Source organism: Melopsittacus undulatus, chromosome Z, assembly GCF_012275295.1.
Source record: "Melopsittacus undulatus isolate bMelUnd1 chromosome Z, bMelUnd1.mat.Z, whole genome shotgun sequence".
NCBI classification, from domain to species: Eukaryota; Metazoa; Chordata; class Aves; order Psittaciformes; family Psittaculidae; genus Melopsittacus; species Melopsittacus undulatus.
In genome coordinates this window covers 11,208,022-11,233,418 of record NC_047557.1, presented here as the reverse complement: position 1 = coordinate 11,233,418, position 25,397 = coordinate 11,208,022, and the positions used below count along the sequence as shown (strand labels likewise).

General features: G+C 56.6%; 2 protein-coding genes across 2 annotated transcripts; one reads left to right on the top strand and one right to left on the bottom strand.

Moving 5' to 3' along the window:
* Window positions 1-432: 432 nt before the first annotated feature.
* CA9 (carbonic anhydrase 9) lies at window positions 433-16,130 on the top strand. The gene is made up of 12 exons (XM_031051531.2): window positions 433-625; window positions 7,821-7,850; window positions 9,036-9,206; window positions 11,308-11,450; window positions 12,194-12,286; window positions 12,578-12,644; window positions 12,964-13,121; window positions 13,221-13,362; window positions 15,268-15,291; window positions 15,468-15,497; window positions 15,628-15,721; window positions 15,869-16,130. The coding sequence occupies exons 1-12, from the start codon at window positions 505-507 to the stop codon at window positions 15,930-15,932; spliced, it is 1,137 nt and encodes a 378-aa protein (XP_030907391.2). The 5' UTR covers window positions 433-504; the 3' UTR covers window positions 15,933-16,130.
* Window positions 16,131-16,763: 633 nt separating this feature from the next.
* LOC101879326 (gamma-secretase subunit Aph-1b) lies at window positions 16,764-22,888 on the bottom strand. The gene is made up of 7 exons (XM_034073228.1): window positions 22,671-22,888; window positions 20,628-20,798; window positions 19,116-19,189; window positions 18,888-19,010; window positions 18,450-18,577; window positions 18,095-18,218; window positions 16,764-17,696 (listed from the first exon to the last, which is right to left on the bottom strand). The coding sequence occupies exons 1-7, from the start codon at window positions 22,781-22,783 to the stop codon at window positions 17,659-17,661; spliced, it is 771 nt and encodes a 256-aa protein (XP_033929119.1). The 5' UTR covers window positions 22,784-22,888; the 3' UTR covers window positions 16,764-17,658.
* Between the last annotated feature and the right edge of the window lie 2,509 nt (window positions 22,889-25,397).

The following is a 25,397-nucleotide window of genomic DNA, read 5'->3' as shown; positions in this document are numbered from 1 at the left end:
GCTAAGGAGAGAGAATACCTACAGCTGAGGGATCTCAACCCCAACACTGAGGAGAGACAATATCCATGGCCAAGGGGTCCCTCATTCATCACCGTGCTTGGGCACCTCACGACTGAGGGATCCCTTACCCATCACTGAGTCTGGGCACCCCCATGGCTGGGGGGTCTCTCACCCATCACTGTGAACTGAGGACACGCAGGGGTCCATCACCATCACTGAGGATCCCTGTGCCTCAGCGGTGCCTGCGGCCGCCGGTACCCGGGGGGTACTCAGACCCGTCCCGGCGGGTCCGGGGTGCGCAGCCGGGTGCGCTCCGCGGTGCCGTCGGTCCCCGAGGTCTCACCTGGCCGTGCGCGCAGGGCGGGCGGCGCAGACTTTGACTCCAGCCTCTATAAAAGGTAACGGCGGTTGAGTCAGAGCCGCCGCCTCCTCCCCGCCCGCTCTCACGTACGCGCAGCCGGGCGGACACGGAGCCGCCGTCCCGCACCCGCGCACTTGCCGGAGATGAGCCGCTCCGTGCTGCGGGTCTGCCTCTTGCTCCTGGCCGCCCTGGGCCGCGCTGCAGCCGGCGGCGAGAGCGACCAGGACCAGGGCGCCGGGGAACGAGCGCACACGCCTGGGAAAGGTGAGCAGGGGGTCCCCATCCTGCGCGGGGCACCCCGTGTTGGGTTTGGGGTGCTCTGTGCACGGGGCATCCTGATGCACGGGGCTCCCCGGAGCACGCTTTGGGGTGCTTGGGCGGGCTCATGCATGGGGCACCCCAGTACTGAGTTTGGGGTCCCTGATGGAAGGGGTGTGCTGATGCGCGGGGTTCCCCCTTTGCTGGGTTCGGGATGTTTGATGCATGGGGCACCTCAAGGCGCGCGTGCTGGATTGGGGATGCCGAATGCTTTCGTGGGGTCCCCAATGCTGAGGAGCTCTGGGTTAATGTGGGGGGCTGCTGTACCTCGCGCTGCACGTCTGTTAGGGGCCTATGTGTGCCCCAGTGCGCGGTGTCCCCGTGGGGCTGCACTCCCCAGCATCGCTCACTTGCAGGAGCTTCACCACCCCCCCCAGCACGTCCCTGCCTTTGTCCCTGCTCCCGCCAACTCCTGTGCAGCCCGACCCCTGCCCAGGGGCTGGGGCTCCCGCTTGCGTCCAGCCCTTTCCCCCACGGAGTCCTCTGTGCATCAGCGATGGGGGCTCACGGATGCTGGGGTAGGGGCAGCCGGGGCCGTGCAGCACGGACCGGCCCCGTCCCCAAGTGCGGTGGGACGGCGGCTGGTCCCCTTTGTCCTGCAGCATGGCCTCTTCCCAGCGGGGTCCGTCCTGCCTGGCCGTGCATCCGCGTTGTCCCCACACAGCCCAGCGAGGCCGGGGTCCGGCCCCGCTGCGGAGCTGTCGGGGATCTGCCCCATGGCTGCTGATGGGGCAGGGGGGACGTGCATGGACTCAGCGCTGGGTGCTGTGGTGTGCTCCCCCCCGCCGAGCGCTGTCTTACTGGAAGCGTGGGGGCTTTCAGACATCAGGATCACTGTTTCGGGGGAAAAGAGCTGGGTCTTTGGTCTTGGTCCCTTTTCTGACTGGGCACCGTGGCCCTGCCAGCGCTCCGCAGGGAGTTTGGGGCAGTGCCATGGATTTGCTCGCATGGGGCTGAGACGTTCCTGATCCTGGCTCCACTCCTCACCCCAGCCTTGCCCGCGGGTTTGTTTCCCCAGTTCAGCCTCGCAGTGTGTCCTTCGTTTTGCCTCTGGAAAGAAGTTGCCCAACCCGTGCCAGGACAGCTGCCCTGTGGTGTAAACCAGCAACCATTCGGTGCCAGGAGTTGCTTTTGTTATTGCAATGAATCACATTTCTCACCAGAGCTGCTTCTGCCGGGCTGAGCACTGGACAGAGATGGGGATGCAGATGGTCCTTGCCACAGACATGAAGTAACCCAGGCCGCAGGGTGGGAGGGCATCAGGCATTCAGCATGGATTCAGCATACTGCTGTGGTGCTGTGGCAGCGGGGTCTGGAATGGGTGGGTGTGGAGCTTGGGATGGGGACGGGAAAGGGAAGCGAGGGGTGAGAAGTGGTGTAGGTAAGGAACAGGCGGCCTGGCCTGTCCTGTACTGCACTAGAGGCTGAAGACCTGGCTGGAATCAGGAGCAGGTCTCAGCTGGGACCTACCAAGGCCCCTGCCAGTGCTGGGAGCTGCATGTCTCAGCACCACTGCAGGGCGATATCTGCGCTCCATCCTCCTTGAGGCCATGCACAAGGTGGGGCTGGTGGCCCCCACCCTTGGACACCCAGCACAAGCTGGGGCTTGTCGCTAAGGCTTTGCCATGGGGCTGCTCTCCAAAGAGCACAGTCCCATGTTACAGGTGTCTTTGGGAAACAGCAACTTTCTTTGCCATTGCAGCCTGATTCCTGTCTCCCTCCTATTCAGACCTGTCCTGCTCTGTGTCCTCTTCTTGCTCATTCCCTGATGCTCTTCTTCAGCTAAGCCCATTTCTCTTGCTTAATATCCCTTATTCATCTCATACCCCAGCTCCAAGCACTGATTTGTCCCCTGGGATTTCCCCATTTCTATCCCTTCAGCTGGGATGTCCCTTCCTCTGCAGTGGTGTGTGATTGTTTCCTTTTTCCTGTAGCATTTGCTGGGACAGTTGTGTTCATGGTGAGCCGGGATGTGCCCTGGAGTAAAGCTTGTCCTGTGCCGTCATCCACCCGAACCCTTATCCCTGTGTCATGGAGCTGGCCTAAACTGGGGCCCAGTATCCCGGGAGCACAAAGAACAATCCCTGCAGGGACCTGCGTTGCCAGTGGTAGATTAAAGGCTGATCCCCAAGGCCTGAGTTTATAAACACAAAGGAGCTTTAATGCAGCTGGGCTCGGGAGAGACCTGTGCCCCCATGGGCAACACATGGAGTGGTGTCCTGGACAGAAAGGACGTGAGTGCTGTATGGGGTGTGTGTCTGAATGGGGAAACTAGGGCTGTGTTGGCAAAAGTAGGGCTGGGTTGGTACAGGCATCCCTTAGAGAGGGTCCTTGTGGGCTTTGGAAGATGCTGGAGCTGTACGGTCCCCGTGCCTGTGCCATGGCCTGGGGAGCTGGCAGTGGGCAGTGTGAGCACAGCATCGCAGCGAGGTACCTTGGTTAGGTTATTGCTTTCAAGGGACATGGTGCTGGGATGTGTTTTGTACACTGGGACCCAGCTGCTGTGGCTGGGAACTGCACTTTGTGCATCCCTGCGTGTCCTGGCACGTCCTGGCTGATTGAGCACTAGGAATATCACCTTGATTTCCCTTTTCTCTGGGCCATGAGCTCCACTGGGACTGATTTGCAGACAGGTGCTTAGTGCTTGGTGGCACATCAAGGTGCTTCTGACCTGGCATCCCCCATAAACCAGCCTCATCCCACAGGGCATTGACCCAGAGCAGGGTCCCAGAGGGCAGAGGAGGCTCTGGCAGGATCACTGTGGCAGAGCACAGGGTGCAATGTGCTCAGCCGGTAAGAGCAGGGTGTCTGAGCTAGGTGCAAGCCCACTCCCCTGCCCATCACACACATATCAAACTCCTGCTGGAATTCCAGGCAGGTGCCGATGGCAACGCGGCTGTCAAGCAGCATCCATGCTCTGAATGGCACATGCTTTCTGTGTTGTCGGGTTCCCCACAGCAGCCTCAGGCTGTGCCTCCTAAACTATGAAAACCTGAGGACGAGAGGGCAGAAACATAGGGCAGACCCTCTGATCACCCTCCTTATTGTCTGGCTCTGCCTCTTGCTCTGTGCAAATGATCCTGAGCCCCCAGGTTTTGTGGTGTATCCCTATGTCCCCATATCTCCTGGGAGCAACTTGCTGCATCGGTTCCTTTCCTATGCGGGATTCACAGCGTCCCACAGTTGTACTGGCTCCTCAGCCTGCCAAAAGCTGCTCTGGGCTGCAGGACATGCAGAGCAGCACGCTGGTAATGGCAGCGTCTGCCTGAACTCGGCAGGAAAGTGTTGTTGGATGGTGTTGGATGTCAAGGAGGGAAGGAGGCTGGAGCTTGCAGCTGCGCCGGTATCCCAGAATGGGAGGGCCGAGAGGCAGTGAGCAATAGGGGGAGAAAGCATAAAGGAGGGAGTAAGTGAAAGGGGAAATCCGAGGCTGCTGGGGGAAGGTGTGTTTAGTACTTAGCTGGGTCTGGGGGGGGTCTGCATAGCTGTACACGGAGACTTTCTCACCACCAGCAGCTCCTGTTGATACCCTACTATGGTTTTCTGCTGGGATCCCTGCAAGGAGCCCCCTTCTCACTCATCACAGCAGCGAGGTCGTTTCCCCCCACATCTCTGTGTGCTCAGATGTAGGGTAGGGCATGCAAGGAGCTGCAGCACCCACTGCTGAGGTGCAGCCACGTCTGTTGTGGTGGGCGGTTCAGCAGGAAGGAGACCTGGCTTCGCTCGGCTTTCCTAGGGAGAGGACGTGCTCCAGCGGAGGGGAATGTGGGAGGCAGACTGGGATTATGCAAATCGACGTTTTGGGGCAGGGCAGTGGGGTAATGTTCATGGCAAAGGGCTGCGAGATTGTGAATGCCCCCAAGTGGAAGGGACCGGAGTATTGCAGGGCTCATCTGAGCCATGCTGAGGCCGGGGCAGATGCTGAGCATCCAGGCTGGGCTTGCCTTGATGCTTTCTTGCAGCCCTTGGTGCATGTGCCAAGGGGACCCAACCCTGCTCAGATTTGCTTTGAGATGCCTCCCCTAGTGGGTGGCCACAGCTGCACCCAGATCCATGGGATGGGGAAACACACTCAGGTGGCCTCGGTGCATGGGTAAAAGCTCATGGGTCCTCTTGACTGATGCCAAGAGACCCTCAATGAAATCCATTGTGTTGGGATGGATTGGACTGGCTCCTGGGTACAGCTGCAGCCTCCAGGGTGTTCAGCACTGCTGAGCTGAGTGGTGTGAGGCTGTGAGGAAGGTCCAGAGCCCCCTTGGCTGTGGGAAGCACAATGGGATGTGATTGCTGGGGTGGGTGGCACAGTGCTGACACAGCAGGCAGGTACCAGCATGGTGCTATTGCTCAATCTACAATATGAGGTTGGAGCTGCTTTCTGTCGAGGCAGGGTCCCTGGAGGCGAGCACAAGGTGAGGTGCCAGGGCAGGCTCTGCCAGTTGAGGCATGTGCAGAGAGTCAAGGTATCACATACCAACCCTGGGCTGCTGTGCCTTATGTGTGCTGTGACTGCCCCAAAGCCAGTGCGTCCTGGGGCCTTTCCCATGCTGCAGGAGGGGAATCCTACCTAGAAAGCAGCAAACATGGCTCTGGTGTGCAAGCCATGGCCACCTTGTCCTCAACATAGAAAGGACATGGAACTGTTGGAACAAGTCCAGAGGAGGCTACAAGAATGATCAGGGACTGGAGCACCTCCTGTATGAAGATGGGCTGAGAAAGTTGGGGCTGTTCAGCCTGGAGAAGAGAAGGCTGCGTGGAGACCTCAGAGCAGCCTTCCAGTATCTGAAGGGGGCCTACAGGGATGCTGGGGAGGGACTGTTCACTAGGAACTGTAGTGACAGGATAAGGCGTAACGGGTTAAAAGTTAAACAGGGGAAGTTTAGATTGGATATAAGGAAGAAATTCTTTACTGTTAGGGTGGTGAGGCACTGGAATGGGTTGCCCAGAGAGGTTGTGAATGCTCCATCCCTGGCAGTGTTCAAGGCCAGGTTGAACGAAGCCTTGGGTGATATGGCTTAGTGTGAGGTGTCCTTGCCCATGGCAGGGGGGTTGGAACTGGATGATCTTAAGGTCCTTTCTAACCCAAACTATTCCATGATTCTATAGTGCAGGCAGGGCAGGAGAATGGAGACAGGATGTGGTGTTGTTTCCCGAGGAATATCTGTGTACGCTGGATTCGGGTGCATAGCCAGTGTCCAGGGACAAGGTAACCTTCATGTGAGCAAGGTGGGCAGGATGAATGCTGGGTGCATCCCAGGGCAATATCATTCCGGCAGGCATGGTGAGGGCACTGCAGCCTGTCCCAGGGCACACGTGTTCCTGCCTGATGCAGGCTTGCCCAGCCCTCTGCTTGCTGCCCCTTCTTCATATGCCTTTGGGAATACCCCGTGCCCAGGCAAGTGACTCCGAGCATCACTCCTGAGCATCAGAAGTGCTGCAGAGATGAGTCACTGCTGATGGGAACAGCCCTCTGGGCTCCCTCCAGCAATGATACGTGCCCCTGGGCACCTTCCATCCATTTTCCAGCCTGGTTCTGCCATGGCAGCTGCATCAGAGGCCTCCAGCATGCCTGGATCCTTGCTGAGAGCAGAGCAGGATCCTGCTGAGCTTGGGCTTGCACAGGACATCTGGGCCTGGGAAAGCGTGCCTCTTCCTTTCTCACCCCTGAGCTGGAATCTGCTCCTATTAATAGCAAGTGGCTGTCGATAGCTGCTGTCAGCAGCAGGGAAGGGGACCAGAGCAGCACCCCTCTTTGTCCTGGCCCACCAAGGGACAGAGATGCACCTACTAAATGCTCCTCCATGTCCCTCACCCTTGAGGAGCTGATGAAAGGGGTGTTATGCTGTCCCTGGCTGTTGGATGTGTGCACCTCTTTGCCCCAAGCACGCTGGGGCAAACCTGGCACGCTCCATTCCTGCCCTTGTGGGCTGGGATGTGGCAATAGCCTGTCTGCAATGTCCAGCAAGGAGAAATCAGATGTGAAGCCCACAGATTACCTTTCCTGCCTGTCAGCGCAGGGGCATAATCGTTATGGGTCCTGTTTCCCTGCTTGGGGCAAATCCAAACCCTGCAACCCTTTGTCTGGAGCTGGTTGCATGAAGAAGGGCTGGTGATAACCAAGGTGTTTGGTCATGGGCATGTGAGTAGCAGCTCTGGGGCACCTCTAAGGCCAGCTCCAGTGATGTGCTGGGAACCTGGGCTTTGCTGGCATCTCTGGGGAAGAGGGATGGTGCAAGCACTGATGTGTGAAGAGCTGCCATTCCCTCATACCTGCCCCATGGGGGCTTGCATCCCTCTATATCTGAGGACATCCCCAGCCATGGGAGAACACACCAGGGCACATCCTGACCTGATATAGCCACTGTGTGACACAGGGCATGCAGAGCTCCTGGCATGGGCTTTTCCTAGGGAAAAGAGTTGGAGCACAGTAGGAACCTCATACAGTTCTGTGTGGGAATCGGGGTGGTCGGGTGTGTTGGGGCAGGGGACTGTTGGGACAGGGTGCTCTCTCTGGCCTGTTTTCTTGTGGCCTTCTGCCCTCATGGCAGGGACACTCACTGATGAGGAAGACAAGGTTTTAGTGCTCATTTGCTTCCTCTGATGCAAGTCCTAGTGGGAGGAGGGTGTCTGCACAATGCAATGCCCAAACTCTTCATGGTGTAGGAGATGCTTCCCCCCACACCTCCAGCGTTTCAGCATCACAGGAGTGCCATCAGGATGGCTGCACTTGCCTACAGAGCCTGAGCAGGGAAGCTGCAGTCCTGCCTCATTGAGTACTTTGTGCTGGGACAGTGTGAGGTGCTGGCTGCGCCGGGGTGGCTGCAGGAGCTGCTCACTGACGAAAGCCAGTATCTCTCATTTTTCCATTATAAGGATGATAACAAAGCGTCAGGCCCTGGGGTTTTCCCTCTGACCGACATCCATGGGAGACCCGATCCTGTTTGGAGGAGGTAATGCCCTTTGGGAGCATCCCCCTTTTCTGGGCATGGCAGGAGTGGGACAGCAAAGGCAGAGAGGGGAATCGAAGGCAGTGGGAGCCCACAGACCTGCCGCCGGGTCTGGGAACGCTGCCTGGTTGAGGCGTGTTTGTTGCCAACCTTTCCCTTCCATTCATGTGGGTTTTTCTCTTCTCTTTTTTTCCCAGGTCTTGGCCACGCTCACTGGAGCTATGAAGGTAAATACCCTGCAGTTCCTCTGCTTTTTCCCTACCACCCAGCACACCCTGGGCCCGAGCCAGCCCTGGTTAATGATTACAGGGCTCCTGTGCGCACTCCGAGGCTCACCCTTCCCTCCTGCCTGACCCCATCACTTCACCGGTGCCTGAGTCTGGGCAGAGATGGGCTGAGGAGCCGAGGGCTGCTCTGATTTGAGCAGGAAACAAGGGCTCTAACAAGGGTTTCCCCAGCCCCATGGGTGTGGGGGGATGCCCCTTGGGGCAGGGCTTCCCCCTGACCCTGTGCCAATGGAAGCAGGCTGTGCTCTCCAGGCTGGATTTGCAGCCTGTGATGGAACTTTGACCTGCCCAGGGATTAGCTGTGTCCTCACCTCTTTCACCCTCGATCCCCATCATGCCTGGCCTTGCCCTCCCATCATGGCTTGTGAGCTTCTCCACAGCATCACTGCACTGGTAGCACTAACCCCACAGCAGTGGTAGGCCAGGTCCCTGCACCATGCTCAGGACCAGAGGCTGGCTTGGACCTGCTAAAGCACAGCTCCATCTCTGCAGGGTCCTGTGAGGGGCTGGCCTGTGGATAGGCTTGGGTTTGCACTGGCCCAAGGTGTGTTAGAAGCAGTCTGCTGCAATGCAAGGGGAGGTTTCTGGGGCACCAGACCTGCTTATCCCAGCAATGGCACTGGGGAGATGTGGCAAGTTAAGCGGCCACCCCAGTCATGTGGAATGGCCCTTTGCGGGGCAGTACTGGTTGCAGTTAGCAGCCCATCAGACCTGTGGCTGTGGGCTCCTGTGATCCCAGCAGCACTGTGGTACATGGCTCAAGCAGCCTGATGGGTGACACCTGCTAGAGGCCAGGCTGTGTGAAGCAGGGAGCGTGTATGGAGCTGCAGAGCAGCAGCCTCTCACCTTGCCAAGTCCACTTGTAAATGATCTTCTTGCACTCTTCCCAAACACCCCAAAATAGACTTTCCTGGCAGCTCACCGCGCTCCGAGACCTTTCCTGATACAGCTGCATGCAGTCACATGGGGGCACAGAGCTGCTCCAGAGCTAACTTGAGGGAAGCTAACCCTACAAGCATGGCTTATTCCCTGGCCAGGGCCTGTCCCCTTCCCCACCACCCTCTAAACCTCCTTCCTGGCTCTTTCCCCATGTGGTCTCATTCCTTCTATTCCTCCCCATACCAGACCGGAATCGCTGGAGTGAGGACTACCAGGACTGCAGGGGCACCATGCAGTCACCCATCAACATCAACATGGCCAACACCATCTTCAGCCCCCATCTGAGGGCAATCCAGCTCTCTGGATACAGCCTGCCTGCCAATGAGATGCTCAAGCTGAAGAACAATGGGCACACTGGTGGGTGCAGAGACACAGGCTGAGGCTGAAGCACAATCACAGCCTCCTGGCAGGACCCTCATACCCTTTCCTTGGGCTCTGGATTCTCTTCCAGGCTGCAGTCAAGGTGCCTTCAGTGCCAAAAGGGAAGCATCAGGCTGTTGAGCCTTTACAGGTCCATGTAAAGCACATTGGCTGGAGGGCCGAAACCAGGACATGGAGAATTCACCACTCACTGCTTTGGGAGCTGGCTTCAGGAATTAGTTAAAACTCACATTTCCTTTAAAATCATTCCCTGTTGTTTCTGATGCAGTTTTGCACATCAGTCCCTCCCTTGTGTTTCACTTTCAAAGAACTAGTCAGTCCCTGATGTGATTTAGCCCTACCTACAGTCTTTCCGGACACAACATGGGCCAACTTCTTTAAGCCTGTGCTTCAGGATGGCATCTTAAGACATTTCTACAGGTCTTTTGTTCCCCTTCCCCAATTTTAGAACGTTTTTGGGAAGCCTGGACACAACTTATCAGCATTACTTTAGTGTCAGTCTCACCATGCCAGGTATGGAGGGACAAACACACCTCCTTTGTGCTCACCACATCTGGGATGCCAGTCCTGGTTGCTACCAGCTTTTTCTGGGAGCAAGCTGAGTGTTAGTGCACTCTCATGCCTGCCAGCCAGCGAGCTCAGGAAAGGTGATGGAGAAAGGGACTCGCTATCAGGGCAATAAGGCACCTCCTTGCCCTGATAGCTAGTGAGATGGAGCTGACCTCTGTATACAGCAAACTCAACAGGTCAGACTGGCTATACACAGTCAGATCAGCTCCACAGTGCATGCTCAGAGCTTTATGTTATGGCCTCCTGCCCTGCAGAGTTAAACTAGTTTTGCTCAGTAGTTGCTATTTTAGACACCCTGGCATCTGGTGTTGCTTGGTGTTTAGAAAAGCAGTCAGAGCATTCTCATGGCGGGGGGGAAGCAGTTTCTCACATGGTTATAAGATGCCTGTTTTTTGTTCTGGCAGCTACCAGTCTGCTTTATGAAAAGCCATAAATAAATAAAACTTTGCAAGTCCAGTAAGATATTAGTACAGTCACTCCTTTTTGCAATATAAAGTGCGTGTGCTGTATAAGCTTTTCAAAGGCCTGAAAATGACTCAGGTAGGTGGTAGAAGGAATGCAGTGATTTAGATACACAATAGATATGTGGAAGTAGATAAACTCCTTGGGAGGGAGCAGTCTCCCACTTCCCATATTTGGGTTTTGTATCTCTGAACCCAGTGGCAGGGAGCATGGCACAGATGACTCAACACAGCTCTGTTACGTGGTTAATCCCAAATCTGCGCCCTAGCTCACTGGGGTGACTAAGGGACCCTTCACCTATAAAGACAGAGGAAGGAAAAGAGCTGATATTAAAAATGAGGGGGGAAAAGGTGCTTAGAAGGATAGATCAACCCTTCATGGTGCCTAGGGATTCTCCTGGTATTCTTGCTGCGTGTGCTATTAGAGTTAACTCAGCTTTTAGATTTGCCACACTGCTGCACAAGTCCAAGAGAGCTGTCTAAACCACATTAAAGTAAAATGCAAAACCAAGTATGTACTTATGACACTCAAAGAGGCACAATTTTAGCTCTAAATGCTTTCAGAACATTTAATGCTTACATGCCACCAGCTCCACTGCTGTCAGGCACTCACAGGCTGCTTTATTTGAAAGGTCCCAGCTCACCAATTGCTGCAGCTCTCTCTGTCCAATTGCCCTCATAGGTATTCAACATTCTGCCAGTATCTTTTTGTCCATGGTCTCTTTATATCTAAATACATTGCTGGATAACATGCGCTTGGAGCTGGGCCCTGGGAGCCTCTGCAGAGGGATGCTTCACTTCCCAGTGTTTTCATGGCAGCTATTTTTGAAGCTGATGCATTTACTGGGGTGTTAAAGTTTAGCCCAGCCACATTGGCAGAGCTCTGGATATTGATTTGCCTGTAGCCTCACAAACAGTGGAAAGCAGATCTGTTTGTTGTGCCCAATTTCCAGAAGCCTAGGATGATTCTTTCCCTTGAGACACCTCCTCTGTGTACCTGTGGGATGCACTGGGCTTTGTGTGACTGACCTATTCTGCTTCTGCAGTTGTTCTCGAGCTGCCGCAGTCCATGGCCATCACTGGTGGCTATGCCCAGCAGTACCGAGCTGTGCAGCTACACCTGCACTGGGGGGCAACAACAGGACCGGGCTCGGAGCACACCATCAACGGGCACCGCTTCTCTGCGGAGGTAAGGAGCCCTCATGGCAATGGATGCATCCTCTCCTCTCCTGCCTATGGGCAAGGAAAGTGCTGGAGTTCTGTATGCTCCCAGTGCATGGCCTTGGTTGTCACTGGGTGACTGCTGTAATCCCAGCTGGGATCCCTGCTCCCTGGGCATCTCTGCAGCAGCAGAGTTCAGTGTAGGAGACCATGCACTGGTGCTGAGCCAGACTTAATGCTGCAGCCTGCAGTCAGAGGGGAGGAGGAGACCACGCTCTAGGATGCTCTGGTGGTCTGGGGCTCCTGCCTGTGACCATGTCCCCATGCTGCAGCCTGGTCCTGGGCTCATGGAGCAGGACCTATGGTGGTCCCCGGAGCAGGGGAGCCAGCTCTGCTGGTGGCTGTGAGCAGCCTGCTTTGAGAGCTGCAGGGACTGTTTACTCTGTACACACTGTCCTCTTGCTCTGCCAGATCCTATCTGGTTTTATCCCTCCTTCTCTAGCTCCTGTCCTCAAACTGAGCCCAGCTCTGCAGTACAACCTCTGGTATCTGGGGCAGAGTGCTGGTTTGCTGTGTCTGACCAGAGCAGATCCTCACTCTTGCTGCTTTGCAGCAGCACATTATCTCAGTCCCAACAGCATATTCCCCTCCTAGGAGGGATGCTTGTCACGAATGTGTGCTCCTTCCAGCCCTCGCTCCATCAGGCTGAATTGCTGGGGGGATGAGCACCTCCTGACGGTGCCCATTCTGCATTGTGTGTTCCCCTTCCAGATCCATGTGGTCCACTACAACACCAAGTATGACAGCTTTAAGGAGGCAATGGTCCAGCCAGATGGCCTGGCCGTCCTGGGAGCCTTCCTGGAGGTGAGTCCCATAGACCAGTCCTTGGTGAAAAGGGGCAGGAGCAGGGTGAGGATGGGACCAGGGTGGGCACAGTTTGGGGAACTAGCAAAGGTGCAAATGCTCCTGGGGAGGAGAGGAAAGAAAGGGCAATCCAGAGGGAAAAGCAACCCTGATAGGAGGAAGGTGTCACCAGGACAGGGTGGCTTTTACAGGGAATGGTACCTCCCTGCTGGCACTGCCATCACCAGCATCACTGCCTGGTCTCCACTAAGCCCCTGTCCTTGTCATTACCATGGGGTCTCCATGTTGCAGATGGGTCCAAGAGACAACCCGTACTATCAGGAACTCCTTGACCATATGCAGCAGATCCAAAGAGAAGGTAAGGCCCAGTCCCACTTAATTCTTCTCTCAGGGGCTGCAGCCCAGCAGGGAAACCTGCTGCACACAGAGAGGCTGCAGCAGGCATGTGCAGTACGGACGTGAGAAGGTGAGCACTGCACAGCTTGTACAGAAATAGCTCTCCAAGGTGCCCTCCACTTGCATGTGTTTTCCCCTTCCTCCAGGACAATGCTGGCATTGATGGCAGCATTGTGGACCCAGGCACATGCACTGCCAAGGTGCCCATGATCTCCATGCTTGTCCTGCCTGTTCTCCGGGGGGTTGTGCTGGTCTCATTCCCATGGTGTTTATTCTCCCAGGTGAGGAAGTCCTGGTGCCCGGGTTCAACATTGCAAGTCTGCTGCCTGTCAACCTGAAGTACTACTACCGCTACAACGGCTCTCTGACCACCCCTCCCTGCTACCAGTCGGTGAGGTGGACAGTCTTCAACCAGACCATGATGATCTCTCGTGACCAGGTCTGTCAGGGCAATGGGCCCATGCACCATCCATGCCTCCCATCCCAGTCCCCTGGCTCCCAAGGGCAGGATGCCTTTCTCATGCTGCTGTCCTTCCAGATGTTGATGCTGATAACGAGCCTGAGGAACGATGATGGCAAACCTCTGCAGAGCAATTACCGGCAGACACAGAGCCTCCATGGGCGAACGGTGCTAGCGAGCTTCCAGCCCACCTTCTTTGCACCAAAGCAGCTGCCTGCTGGTAAGGAGTGTGTTGAGTGCGCTCAGGGTGCAGGGATGCAGAGACAGGGCAAGGAGCAGGAGTTAAGGCATCCCGTCTCTTTAACCAGCATTTGCATAGGTTAGCCTTGCCCACTGAGGTTGTGGTCCTGCTGCAACCCTGTTTCTGTGCTTCTTGCACCCTGCCCAGGGCAAGATCCAGGAAATATTTTGTCCTTAGTCTTGTAGAAATAAGAACCCCAGGACTAGGGATGTATGGCAGGGGGGTTGGAATTAGATGCTCTAAAGGTCCTTTCCAACCCTAACTATTCCATGAGTCTATGGTGAAGGGCAAGCAGCTGGGTCCTAGCATCCCAGCTAGCTTCTTCATCCCCAAACACAGCAGGTAAACTGGATAGGAGCTGCAGAACAGGCTTGCAGCAAGCACCCCACCACCAACCCCTGTGGGAAGGGCAGTGCAGGGGACCCCTCCTGAAGGCTGTGCCCTGCTTGAGGCATCCCTGTCTGTCCATCCTCGGTTTGTCCTCAAAGGTCTTTCCTGCACTGGTGGTTACCAGCAACAAGTAGAAATTCCTGTTAGCCCTCAGGTGTGACTATCGCTCTGCATCGCTGAGTTCTTGCCTGTTGCTGCTTTCTGAGGTCACCGGCTTTTTTTCTGTCCAACATCCTGTTCCTTCTGTGAATTGAGGGCATTTCCTACACCTCGTGTCAAGGTGACTAATAGAATCAGCACACAGGCTTGGTCCCAGACCTCGGTAACCACACACCGAGTGCAAGGCACTTCCCTTCACCGTCCCACCTGCAGCCAGCTTGCTAATGGTTGCAGGCTTTTAATCACTGTGGTCCTCAGCCTGGCTAGCCGTTCCCCATGTGGCACAGCATCAAATGCTTCGCTGAAGGCGGGACAGATAAAAATCTACCGCATTTTCTTTGTCTAGAATATCAGTTATCAGAGCAGGATATCAGGTTAGGCTGGCATGCTCTATCTTTGGTAAACGTGCTGGATACTTTATCGTGTTTTCCATTTACCTCCAAGCTTTTCTTTTACCACTTTCTTGTGGAAGGTGTTCCATAGCCTCCAGACACCGAGGCTGGAGCAAGGGGGGAGTTCCCCATCCCACTCTATTTTACCTCTCTTTTCTTATTTGCTATTTCTGTTCAACAACCTCCACTTTAACAAAGTCTTTGCTCCTGGAACACCAGGATGCTGTCCCAGCACTGCTGGATGAGGTTACTGGTCCCTTGTGTGCATGGCATTGTTGGGGTTTTCACCCCACCTCGCAGTGCTGGTAACTGCCTGCTTTAGCCCTGGAGTTAGTGTACACTGAGCTGGAGTGCTGTGGGGTCATGTCTGGCTTTGCTTGCCAGCACAAGCACCCACACTTGTTGATACTTCCCCAGTCACCCCCAGTTCAGCTCCTGCCTCAGCTGCTGGGAGAAGGCGGCAGCTTTCCCACAGCAGACACAGAGCTGGATCCAGGCTGCAGATAGTGCCACTCTGCGCTATACCCGACATAATGCAGCTGCTTAAAGCCATGCTTGTCATGGGGGTAAATATTTGTCCTCTCAGCTCCCACACATGTGTAGGGGCACTGAGGCATCCCTGTGCTGGTGCCCTGCCAGCAATGGCTGGCTGCTTCCTCCTAAGGAGCTGCTCACCATCCCACTGCAGGCTGCTGCTCCTTTTAGGGGTCTCCCGTGGGGTTTGGTGCAGTGGTCGGGTGCTGCAGTGCTCAGCTTCCCAGGCCATAGGGGAGTTCATGGTTGGGCTCAGTGAAGCTTTTGTGCACCCCCCAAGATCCTTTTTGTAGCCCTTCCCTCAGTGCTCCTGGCTGGGATGTCAGCTCAGGGGTTATGAGGAGTCTTCACGACCTGAAGCCCTGAAGGTTCTGACACTCTCCTCTTGACCCTGCTGTCTCTCTTTCAGGTACTGCCAGCTCAGCTGCAACAGGTAAGTGAAGGGCTGGCACAAAGGAGGGGAGGGCGGCTGATAGGGTCCCCGCCTGGGAAGGGGGGTCCTGACACCCATGTGCTGGGCTGGGGGGCTGGCTGCCATGGTGGGTTTGCAGGGCTGCCCTAGCATCCATGCAGCAGGCTCTCATCCTCTTGTCTTTGTGTCCTTTGCAGAAGAACACTCCAGCTCTTCATTTCAAGCAGGTAAGGGTGCTCGGCTGAGGCTGCTGCTTTTCTGTCCTCTCTGCCTTTGGGCATCAGCCCGGCCCCATCTCTCTTGTCCAGTAGCTCCTGGGGACCAGCCCCATGTAACATGCCTGTGCTTGACTTGCAGGGGATATACTGGCCGTGCTCTTCGGGGTGCTCTTTGCCATCACGGCACTGGCCTTCCTGCTGTACATCCACAAGCAACGCAACCAGAACGCGCGGTGAGCAATGGGGAGCTGCAGGAAGAGGGGCCAAGGGGGTAGCACAGATCCTGGGCATGAGTCAAGGGTGATCTATTGGGCAGCAGGATGGGTTAGCAGGGATTCCCTGCCTGCTCCAACACTCACCCCTCTTCTTACCCCATCCAGGCTGGACTCCCCGATCAAATCCAAGGTCATCTACACGGCAGCCACCACTGAGAACGTCGCATGAGCCCCACACCTCTGCGGTGGCCCCCACCGCAGTGGCTCAGCCTCTCACCCCAACCTCTCTTCACTCCCACCCCACAGGTGCTCCAGCACCCCTCGGCTGCTGGGGCTGCCCATACGGACTGGTTTCCTGGGGCAGCATTTGGCCCCAGCAGATATTTTTGTTATAAAAAGCATAAAAACCTATTAAAAAAATAATAGTAAAAAGCAAAACCTTCCCACAGTGCCAGGCCTCTGTGATATGGGGCAGGAAAGGGCACTGGTAGAGCTGGACCCACAGTGCAGATGGGCGCACATCCCGGCAGAGACAGCATCAGCCTCCATGCCCTGGGCAGAGCTCCAGAGCAAGCAGCACAGGGCTCCTTGCACAACCCAGCCCTGCCTTCCATCGCTCTGGGACTTCTTCCTCTTCTTATTTATGCAAAGCATTGGGAAAACATAGTCAATGCTTGGGAGGGCTGGAGAAAGGCAGAGAATGAGGCAGAGCCACTGATTCCTTGCTGGCCAGCCCCTACCCAGCTCATCTCTGGTTCTAGCCACCTTTCCTGGTGGTTCCACTGCAGCTGGAGCTAAGCCCCAGGGAGCCACACAGCCATGGCAAAGCAGAGACAAACAGGCCTGAGAGAGGGGGAGAACCTGCAGGTCTCCAGATCCCAATGTAATCACACTAGAACCCAGCCCATTAGGACAGAGAGAGCAGTAGCAAGACCTCCAGGCAACTGGGATCTCCCGACTGCCTGACTCCTTTCCCCAGTGAGTCACACCAGCACAAGGCAATGAACCACTGCTGCACTGCTACCCAGGAGGGCAGTGCTGCCAGCCACACACAACACTGCTCTATGGTACTTGTCTTTATTGGTATAAAAGCCCACGGTGGATAAAACTGCCTTCTCAGCCCTGAGCCCAATGGCAGTTTCTCCCTCCCAGCCCTGTGGCACAGCATCAGGGCTGGTGCCTGCCTAAAAATCCCCATTGAAGTGCAGGAGAGGGCAACGATCCACTGGAATGGCTCCTTGAACCCCCTCCCTAAGCTGTGCCAGCCCCAGCTGCAGCATTGCATCACCTCCTGAGCCCTCCACCACCCTCCATGAAAGCTGGGTCCTTCGGACACCATGTGTTCCCATTCCTCCTCCCGTTCTCAGTGCTGTCAGTCCCCTCAGATCCCCAGGCACCGTCCTCCCTGCACCAGGATGCCAGCTCACTGCAGATACTGCAGTCCAGCGCCAGTGTGGTGGCTGCCAGGGCAGCGAGGCTGGTTAAAGAGGTGGAGAAAGCAGCACCACAGCTGTCAGCCCTGACCCAGAGCATGGCAGTGCTTTGCAAAGCCCCTTCCTCCACCCTGCAGCGAGGAGGTGATGCGGCCCCCTGAACCACAGGGGACAGCACATCTTCTGCAGCAGCAGGAGAAGCGATGGGTTTCTTTGGGCTCAGGCTTCCAGCGGTCCAGGGTAGCATCTTTCCCAGCAGGCTTACTTGGGCTCTGCCTGTGGCAGGGCCAGCAAAGATGGGTTCCCCAAACCCGAGCTGTTCTCTGGGGGCTGCCAAAGCCACGCTGCTCAGCTGGCTGCCACAGCTGGGCCACAGCTGGACCCCAGTGCCAACCCCAATGGGACTGGCTGGGGTCCCCCAGTCTGGGAGAAAAGGTATTGCAGAGAAGGTGATGGCTGCTCTTGCCACCAGGATGGAGGGGAGGGCAGGGGTGGCTGGGGACAGGAACATTCCGCGGGGCCTCAGGATCCCAGCTGAGGGCTGGCTCCGCTCCGTAGACCTGCAGGAACCAAAAGGAGCGGGGGCCAGTTTTGACCAGACTCCCTACCCCATCCAATTCCTCCAGGACAGGCAAGACCACAACAACAGCCCCAAAACCCAGATTTTCCTGCAGAATGGCAGCCAAGGGGGTGACAGTGGTAAACGCTCCAACCCTCACAGTGTTCAAGGCCAGGTTGGACAGAGCCTTGGGCAATACAGTCTAGTGTGAGGTGTCCCTGCCCATGGCAGGGGGGTTGGAACTGGATGATCTTACAGTCTTTTCCAACACAAACCGTTCTATGATTCTATGACACTCTTGCTCCAGTCCCCAGGACACCCTCTCCCCATCCCAGCACTAGTCCTGGTACACAGAAGGACCCATAGGGTCTCCCACCTCCTTTATGGAGCAGGACTTACAGAGCAGGAAGCGCCTCAGGTTCTGGGCAGATCCCCCCGAGAGCACGTAAGCCCAGGCAGCAGCAGTGGCCATCACAAGGTAGGAGGGCACCAGGCTGCCCACATACAGGGGGTTGCAAAACGTCTGGGGAGAGAGGTAGGAGAGAAGAGGGGTGAGTAGGGAGAGAACAGGGACAGGACGGGTGATAACCACCTCAATGGGTGTAGTGGGACAGGGGTTACCAGCTCCAGGATACACAAACCCAACTGCTTCACTAGTGCTGAGGGCTGTTCTCCCCCCAGCACAGGGACCACCACACACCACACCAACCCCAAATACAGGTCCTGGTGCAGAGCTCTGCCCCCAGCTACTCACCGACCCCGAAACAGTGAGGTGCATGATGACAACTGCTGCAATCTCCCACCAGCGCCGATGCTCGCAGCCGTGGAAAAAGATGATCCCCCAGAAGGTGTGAAGGAAAATCAGCACCATGGTCATAAAAGCTGCAGGGAGAAGGGTGTCACCAAAGAACCACCACCCTGACCTGGCCTGCAGGCTACAGGTACTGCTGGGCCAGAATGGGAGATGCTGAGGCAGACCCCAAGCATGGGAGGGATGGGGGAGAGGAGCAGGGAGGGTTACAGCAGACAGATGGAAGGGTTTGGCACAGAGAGGTGTGACAGGGGACTGTAAGGGTCCCAGATGGGTACGGGGTGCAGCAAAGAGGGGATAGGATTAGGAGACTCCAGTCCTCCCACATCTGCTGCCTCTGTGGTGGGCCAGGGATGGGAGGGAAGGGTGCCAGTCACTCACCTGAGGTCAGGAAGTACAGCTGCGAGTCCCCGTGGATGCCCACTGTGCCAGGCCCTAATGAGTCTGCCAGGAGATTGATCATGGAGAAGGCGCCGCTCATGAGCCCAAAGCCCACACCGGCCACTGCAGAACAGGGACACCATCAGGCCCTCAGCCTCCCAGGGCCACCCCAGGCACTTCAGTGTGAGAAACCTCCCCTGGCCCCACGGTCAGGGTGCCAGCACTCACCATATGCCATTTGCTGGATGGAAATTGGGGAGCAGCCATCCTCGCTGAGAGCCACCAGCCCCTCGATGGCCTTCCTGTGGGATGAGAGCATGCTGCAGCATGGTGCACCACCAGGATGGAGCAGATGGGACCAGGGTCTCACTCTGCACCATCCACACTCCTGGTAACCTCCCCAAGCCGCAGCACCCATCAGAGAGCATCTATGTGACCACCCAGAACCACCCAACAAACCACACATATGAAAACCATAGGAAGCCACATAGGTTTTCCACACAGGAATATGAGTGCCAGCCGGTGAACAGGACATGGGGTACAAAGCAAGCAGCACCCCCGTATGGACAGCAAGTCCCAGTGCAGGCATGGGAGGAGCATGCTGGAAGGGTGTACCTGATACCCACATTCGTACTCTTACAGGATATATGGAACAAAAAGGAGAGGGTGCAGGAAGAGCTCAAAGATGTTTTGAGGGGGAAACATCTGTTTTGGGGGGAAAAGCTGGGAGAGGTGAACTTCATAGTTTTTATCACCTACAGATGAGGAGGACTCCGGGTGGCTGCTCAGCACAGGGAGTACAGCAGAGCTTGCACTGACACCCACAGGGCAAATGGAACGTGGTGTTTGTGTTAGAGGCTGCTCCACAGAGCTCTGCCACCCTTTGCCTGCCTGGCTCCAGCAGCCCTGCCACAGGGAGCTGTGCGAGCCTGCATACCCAGTCCTGGCCTTCCCACAGCTCCTCACCACTGCCCAGCCAGCCGGGAAGGCTCAGGGATATAGGGGTGCTAGCCCCAGCATGGCCTCCCTTGTCTGCCTGTCCAGCTCCAGCCAGGGTCCATCTGAACGCAGGTGCTCCCCCCACAGCAGCATAAGCTCCAGGGCTGACAATGCAGGACAGGGTGTTCTCACCCCGCAGCAGCACAAGCTCCAGGCTGGTGGTGCCAAGGCTGGGAGCTGCTGAGGCTGCACTGAGACTTTGCCCTGGGCTGGCCAGGGCACGGGGCTGGCAGTGATGTGCCACTACATAGAGCCCCCAAAACACCCTTGGGCCGTGCCTGCTCACACAAAACCATCCCTAAGAAATGAACAAGACTTGCCAGAAGGAAAGGGAAGATATCCCCAACCTCTCTTTGTCCCCACACTGAAAGTGGGCACTTCCCAGTGCCTGGTGTCCACCCTGGCATCCCCCAGATGCAGGAGCACTGCTGGTGCTACCCAGGGCAGCAGGGATGTAACACATCCTGCAACTGCCCAAACCCACAGCCTCCTGTGCCAAAACCAGATGCTTAATGCTCCAGATGCTCCAGACCTTAATGCTGCTCTGCTCCACCACCTGAGACCCACTCAAGGTCAACATATGAACATGGGTACTACCTGTATGCTCCCAAAAGGGAGCAAGGTGGCGTGGTGCCATGCTCAGCATCATCCCCAGCCCAGGAGCTCCCAGCCACAATCTGGCACCCTCCATGGCCGGTGGGACCCTCGGCAGCTCTGGAGTAGGGTGGGAGATACCCTTACCTGAGGAGCTTGTAGTAGAGGAAGCGGAAGGCCTCCTGCAGCAGCACGGAGAACATCACCCCAAAGATCAAGAGACCCTTCTGCAATGGCTCATCCTGGGGGTTGCTGGCTTTGACCGCAATAAACCAGATGAGGGAGGAGAGCAGCAGTGACACCAGCCAGAAGAAAGCCCTGAAAGGGAGACACCTCCTGCTGGCACCGGTGGTGTTCTGGGACCAGTGTTGATACTGGTTCCATGCCCATGTATGCCTGCACACCTCTGGGCTGTGTTGGCATTGGCAGCTTGCCCCAGCCACGCACAGTCTCCTACCAGTACCAGCACCATCCTGGTTCCAGTGCTGGGCAGGTGGTGCCTATACTGTGCCTATGCTGTGCCCCTATTCCTCCTCCACTGGTAACCAGTGCCCCCTTGTGCCCACACCAGTACCAGGTTCACATCCTCACCAGTACCAGTTGCAGAACCTTACCTTACTGGTCCCACAGTGATACTGGTAACAGTGCCCCTGCTGCACACATGCACTAGCACCACTACCAACACTGCACTGGTACCAGTGCTCCACTGATCCCAAGCCATTACTGATACCAGTATCCCCCGCATCATGCCCACATGAGGCAGTGACCACAGTGGTACCAGTTCCAATACTGGTGCCCCTGTTGTGCAAAGAACGAGTACCAGTACTGGTGGCTGTCATGCCCACAGTGGTACCAGTACAAGCATGGAAACTTGTGCTGATCTCACACTCACAAGGGTATGAGCACCAGTACTGGAGCTCTTATTGCAACTGTGACCACCAGTAAGAGTACCAGTGCTCCTAATACGGCCATGACTGTTCCAGTAAGGGAAACAATATCGGTGCTCTTCTCATGCAAGCACCAGTATGAGTATGGGTACTGGTCCCCCTGTTGATCTTCTGATAGTACCAGTCCTTGTCTCACCCAGTCTAATACGTGCACTACGTCATGCCTATACTGGTACCAGCACCGGCAATGGTACAAATGACCCTCTCCCACCCATACCAGTTCTCACACCAGCACTGGTACCAGTACCCCCATCACACCCATACCAGCATACCAGTACCAGCATAAGCACTGGTACCAGTGCCCCATCACATGAATGCCAGCATCAGCACTGGTACCAGTGCCTCCGTCACATCGATACCAGTACCACTACTGATACCAGTTCCCCTGTCACATACATGGCAGCACCAGCACTCGTACCAGATCCCCTGTCACATCCATACCCGGTACCAGCACTGGTACCAGTGTACCTCTCACGTCCATTCCCGGTACCAGCACTGGTACCAGTGCCCCTCTCACATCTATACCTGGTACCAGCACTGGTACCAGTGTCCCTCTCACGTCCATTCCCAGTACCAGCACTGGTACCAATGCCCCTCTCACATCTATACCTGATACCAACACTGGTACCAGTGTCCCTCTCACGTTCATACCCGGTACCAGCACTGGTACCAGTGCCCCTCTCACATCCATAACCGGTACCAGCACTGGTACCAGTGCCCCTCTCACATCTATACCTGGTACCAGCACTGGTACCAGTGCCCCTCTCACATCTATACCTGGTACCAGCACTGGTACCAGTGCCCCTCTCACATCCATTCCTGGTACCAGCACTGGTACCAGTGCCCCTCTCACGTCCATTCTCGGTACTGGGTGGTACTGTGTGCTGTTTCTGGTACCAGCACTGGTACCAGTACCCCTCTCACGTCCATTCCCGGTACCAGCACTGGTACCAGTGCCCGCCTCACGTCCATACCCGGTACCAGCACTGGTACCAGTGCCCCTCTCACGTCCATAACCGGTACCAGCACTGGTACCAGTGCCCCTCTCACGTCCATAACCGGTACCAGCACTGGTACCAGTGCCCCTCTCACGTCCATTCCCGGTACTGGGTGGTACTGTGTGCTGGTACCGGGAATGGTCAGTGCCCCCGTGGCCTCCACACCAGCAGCAACACTGGTGCCACCCCAGCACCAGGCAGCGGCGCCGCCACCCCCCCCGCTGTGCCGCCGGTCCCGGACTGACCCGGCGATGAGGATGATGATGCGGAGCGGGTCGCGGGCGATGGTGAAGAGGAAGAGGCCGAGCGCGGGCCCGAAGGCGATGAAGGTGCACCCGAAGAACACGGCGAGCGTCATGGCGGCGGGGCCCGGCGCTCCGGACCGGGACGAGGCCCGGCGCTCGCTGCGGCCCGGACCGGCCCCGCGGACCCTGCCCCTCTCCCGCCCTTCCGGGACAATGACGCTACGCGACGGCTGCGTGCGCCTGCGCGGACGGAAGCGGCGCGGTGGGGCGGGGCTACGGACGGGGTGGGCGGGGCTACGGACGGGATGGGCGGGGCTACGGGGGGTGGGCGGGGCTTGGGGCTATGATGGCAAGGGGGGGGGGCAGTGGGGACACGGGCTGTGACAGGGGACCCGATCCTGGCGTGCAGGGACATGGTTACACCCGGGGGAGCTTGGCCTTGGCACCTCACAGCACCCCCTGTGTACCCACAGGACCTGGGCCAGCCCAGGGCTAGGGCTAGCTGTCCCCAAGGGTCCCTAGCCGCCTGTCACCCCACTGTAGGTCTGCCTCGCTGCAGAGAGACTCTGGTGCTGCTCCCAAACCCCCTGCATCCCCCACGGATGTGGAGCGGTGGTCACAAGCTCCTATTGCACAGCCCGATGTGGGGTGCAGTAGCGAGTGCTGATGCGGAGCATGTGTCACTCGTACAACAATGAGAGTGCTGCACGGTCATGTAATCAGTAATCAGTAATGTAAATCTGGAGACTGTGAGCTCTGTGTGGCACTTGGCTTTGGGTGGCCTGACCTGTTCTGAAATCACTCAGATCCCTGCAGAACCCACACAGGTTGGTAATGAGCTCTTCACACCTCACCCAAAGCCTCTGGCTGTGAATGCAGGGAGGGGGGTGGTGGGCTGTGCCTGGCTCCCCCGCACACCCCACATGTCTCTATGATGCTCTTTGTGTGGTCCCTCCCCTCCAGCGCATAGTTCAGGGTATTGAACAGGAAGGGTTCGGAGATGAGCTGAGCCACCAGAGCGATGGGAAAAGAGAGCAGAGGTGAGAGGCTGCCAGAGGTTAATGCGGTGGTTCATCAATGGGGTGGCAGCCCACACCAGGGCTGAAAGCTGTTCGGGGAGATCTTCGATGTGTCAGGCCAAGGTAAACAAATCCAAAGGTTGAAATTCAACAGGAGAAGTGCAGGAGGAGAGAGGGAACGAGGGAGGAGGAGAAGGGCACTGCAGTCCTCAGTGTGGGTCTGAGTGACGCATGTGGGGAGAGGCACCCGCAGGTCAAGCTCCCCTGGCAGCAGCCTCACAGAGCTTTCCCTGCCCTACATCTCTGTGCAAGGCTGATGCAGGAAGGAGATGGGTGGGAGCATGGATTAAATGCAAAGCTTTGCTGAACCGTGAGAGATGGTCTCATGCCTTTGGCACAGGGCATCACGGGGGAGCAGCAGCCGGGGTCTCGCTGCCAAACCAAGTCCAGTGGAAACAAAACAGGCCCTTGGAGCAGGGTGTAAATGGTGAAGATGAATGTTCTGGACCAAACCAGGAGGCAGCAGCGGCTAATAGGGAAAACCACCGGGCATGAAAGGGCTCTTTGTCCCAGCAGGAAGGCAAAGGGTGCCCAGAGGCTGTGCTCTGAGGCGCACCCTGATAGGAGCCTTGTTTGCCGTGCGGAGTGCAGGCTCCAGTGGTTTACACTCGTGTTCCTTTCACAGCCACACAAGGGCCTGCCTGGAAGCTGCTTTAACCAAGAAGTGCAATGGCTCAGCTGATGTGCTATGGAAAACTAAGGCAGACCCAAGGAGGAGCTCCTGCCCTGCACTGTCCACCCCTCCTTCCCTGGCTCACAGTAAGTCTCACACCCTGTGATGACAACCAGAAAATGAGCATTCCATGCAACAGGAGCCATTTTCCCTGTAGAGGCAGTTCTCGGAGCCAGAAACCAGAGGTGCTGGTCCAGGGGGAGAGCAGGAGGCCAGCAGCACCTGGGCAGGAAAGAGATGCAATCTCAGCACCCTCCTTTCCTGAGCCGAGCGGTGCAGCAATAAAGGAAAGCAGACAACAAAAGCTATCCCTGCCAGCCACTCACTGGGGTGATGGCCCAGCTCAGCAAGGGGTCAGCATGAATTATGTTTCCTGGCAGCATGGGGTTGTGCTTTTAGAGGGATATCCGCCTGGTAGCATGGGACAACGGGGCTCAGCACGCAGCATGAAGGGGCCTGAAGCAGAGGGCAGGACTAGATCCTGACTTTGGGCATCCCCAGGAAATCCAGCCTGGTTTAGTGACAGCGATGAGACACATCCTGATGCTTTTCTCATTGTGTTAAGGAAAATACAGCAAGCCAGGAGGAAACTTCCTGAATGCTTTGGGAAGCGATTGCATCAATATTTGCTGGTTTGTACAGCTGCCCCTCAGGCAGGCATTTGCAATAGAAAATGCAAGTAATAGGCAGGGTAAGCAGCTAACCCTCATAGCTAATGTGTGCATGCATGGTCACACGCTTGTGTGTGTCCTTAGGTGGTGTCTGAGGATGAACATGAACCATGAAGCAGACTCCATGGAGAGGTCAAAGACCGTGTGGCTTTCCCAAGTGCCAGGCAGGTAACATGCTGGCTGTAGAAGGGGACATGCCAGTGATGTATGCCCGTCACTGTGTGTTTGAAATGGATGGTGAATTTGACTGAGCTTTACACATGGAGGTTCCATGTGCATCCCAAGGAAGTGATGGAGACAAGCG

Coding starts and splice junctions, on each gene's coding strand:
- CA9 (XM_031051531.2), top strand. CDS start 505: ATGAGCCGCTCCGTGCTGCGGGTCTGCCTCTTGCTCCTGGCCGCCCTG. Junction 9,207..11,307: donor GAAGAACAATGGGCACACTG/GTGGGTGCAGAG, acceptor CTGCTTCTGCAG/TTGTTCTCGAGCTGCCGCAG. Junction 15,722..15,868: donor CAACGCAACCAGAACGCGCG/GTGAGCAATGGG, acceptor TACCCCATCCAG/GCTGGACTCCCCGATCAAAT.
- LOC101879326 (XM_034073228.1), bottom strand. CDS start 22,783: ATGACGCTCGCCGTGTTCTTCGGGTGCACCTTCATCGCCTTCGGGCCC. Junction 19,190..20,627: donor CTCTACTACAAGCTCCTCAG/GTAAGGGTATCT, acceptor CTCATCCCACAG/GAAGGCCATCGAGGGGCTGG. Junction 19,011..19,115: donor CATCCAGCAAATGGCATATG/GTGAGTGCTGGC, acceptor CCTGTTCTGCAG/TGGCCGGTGTGGGCTTTGGG.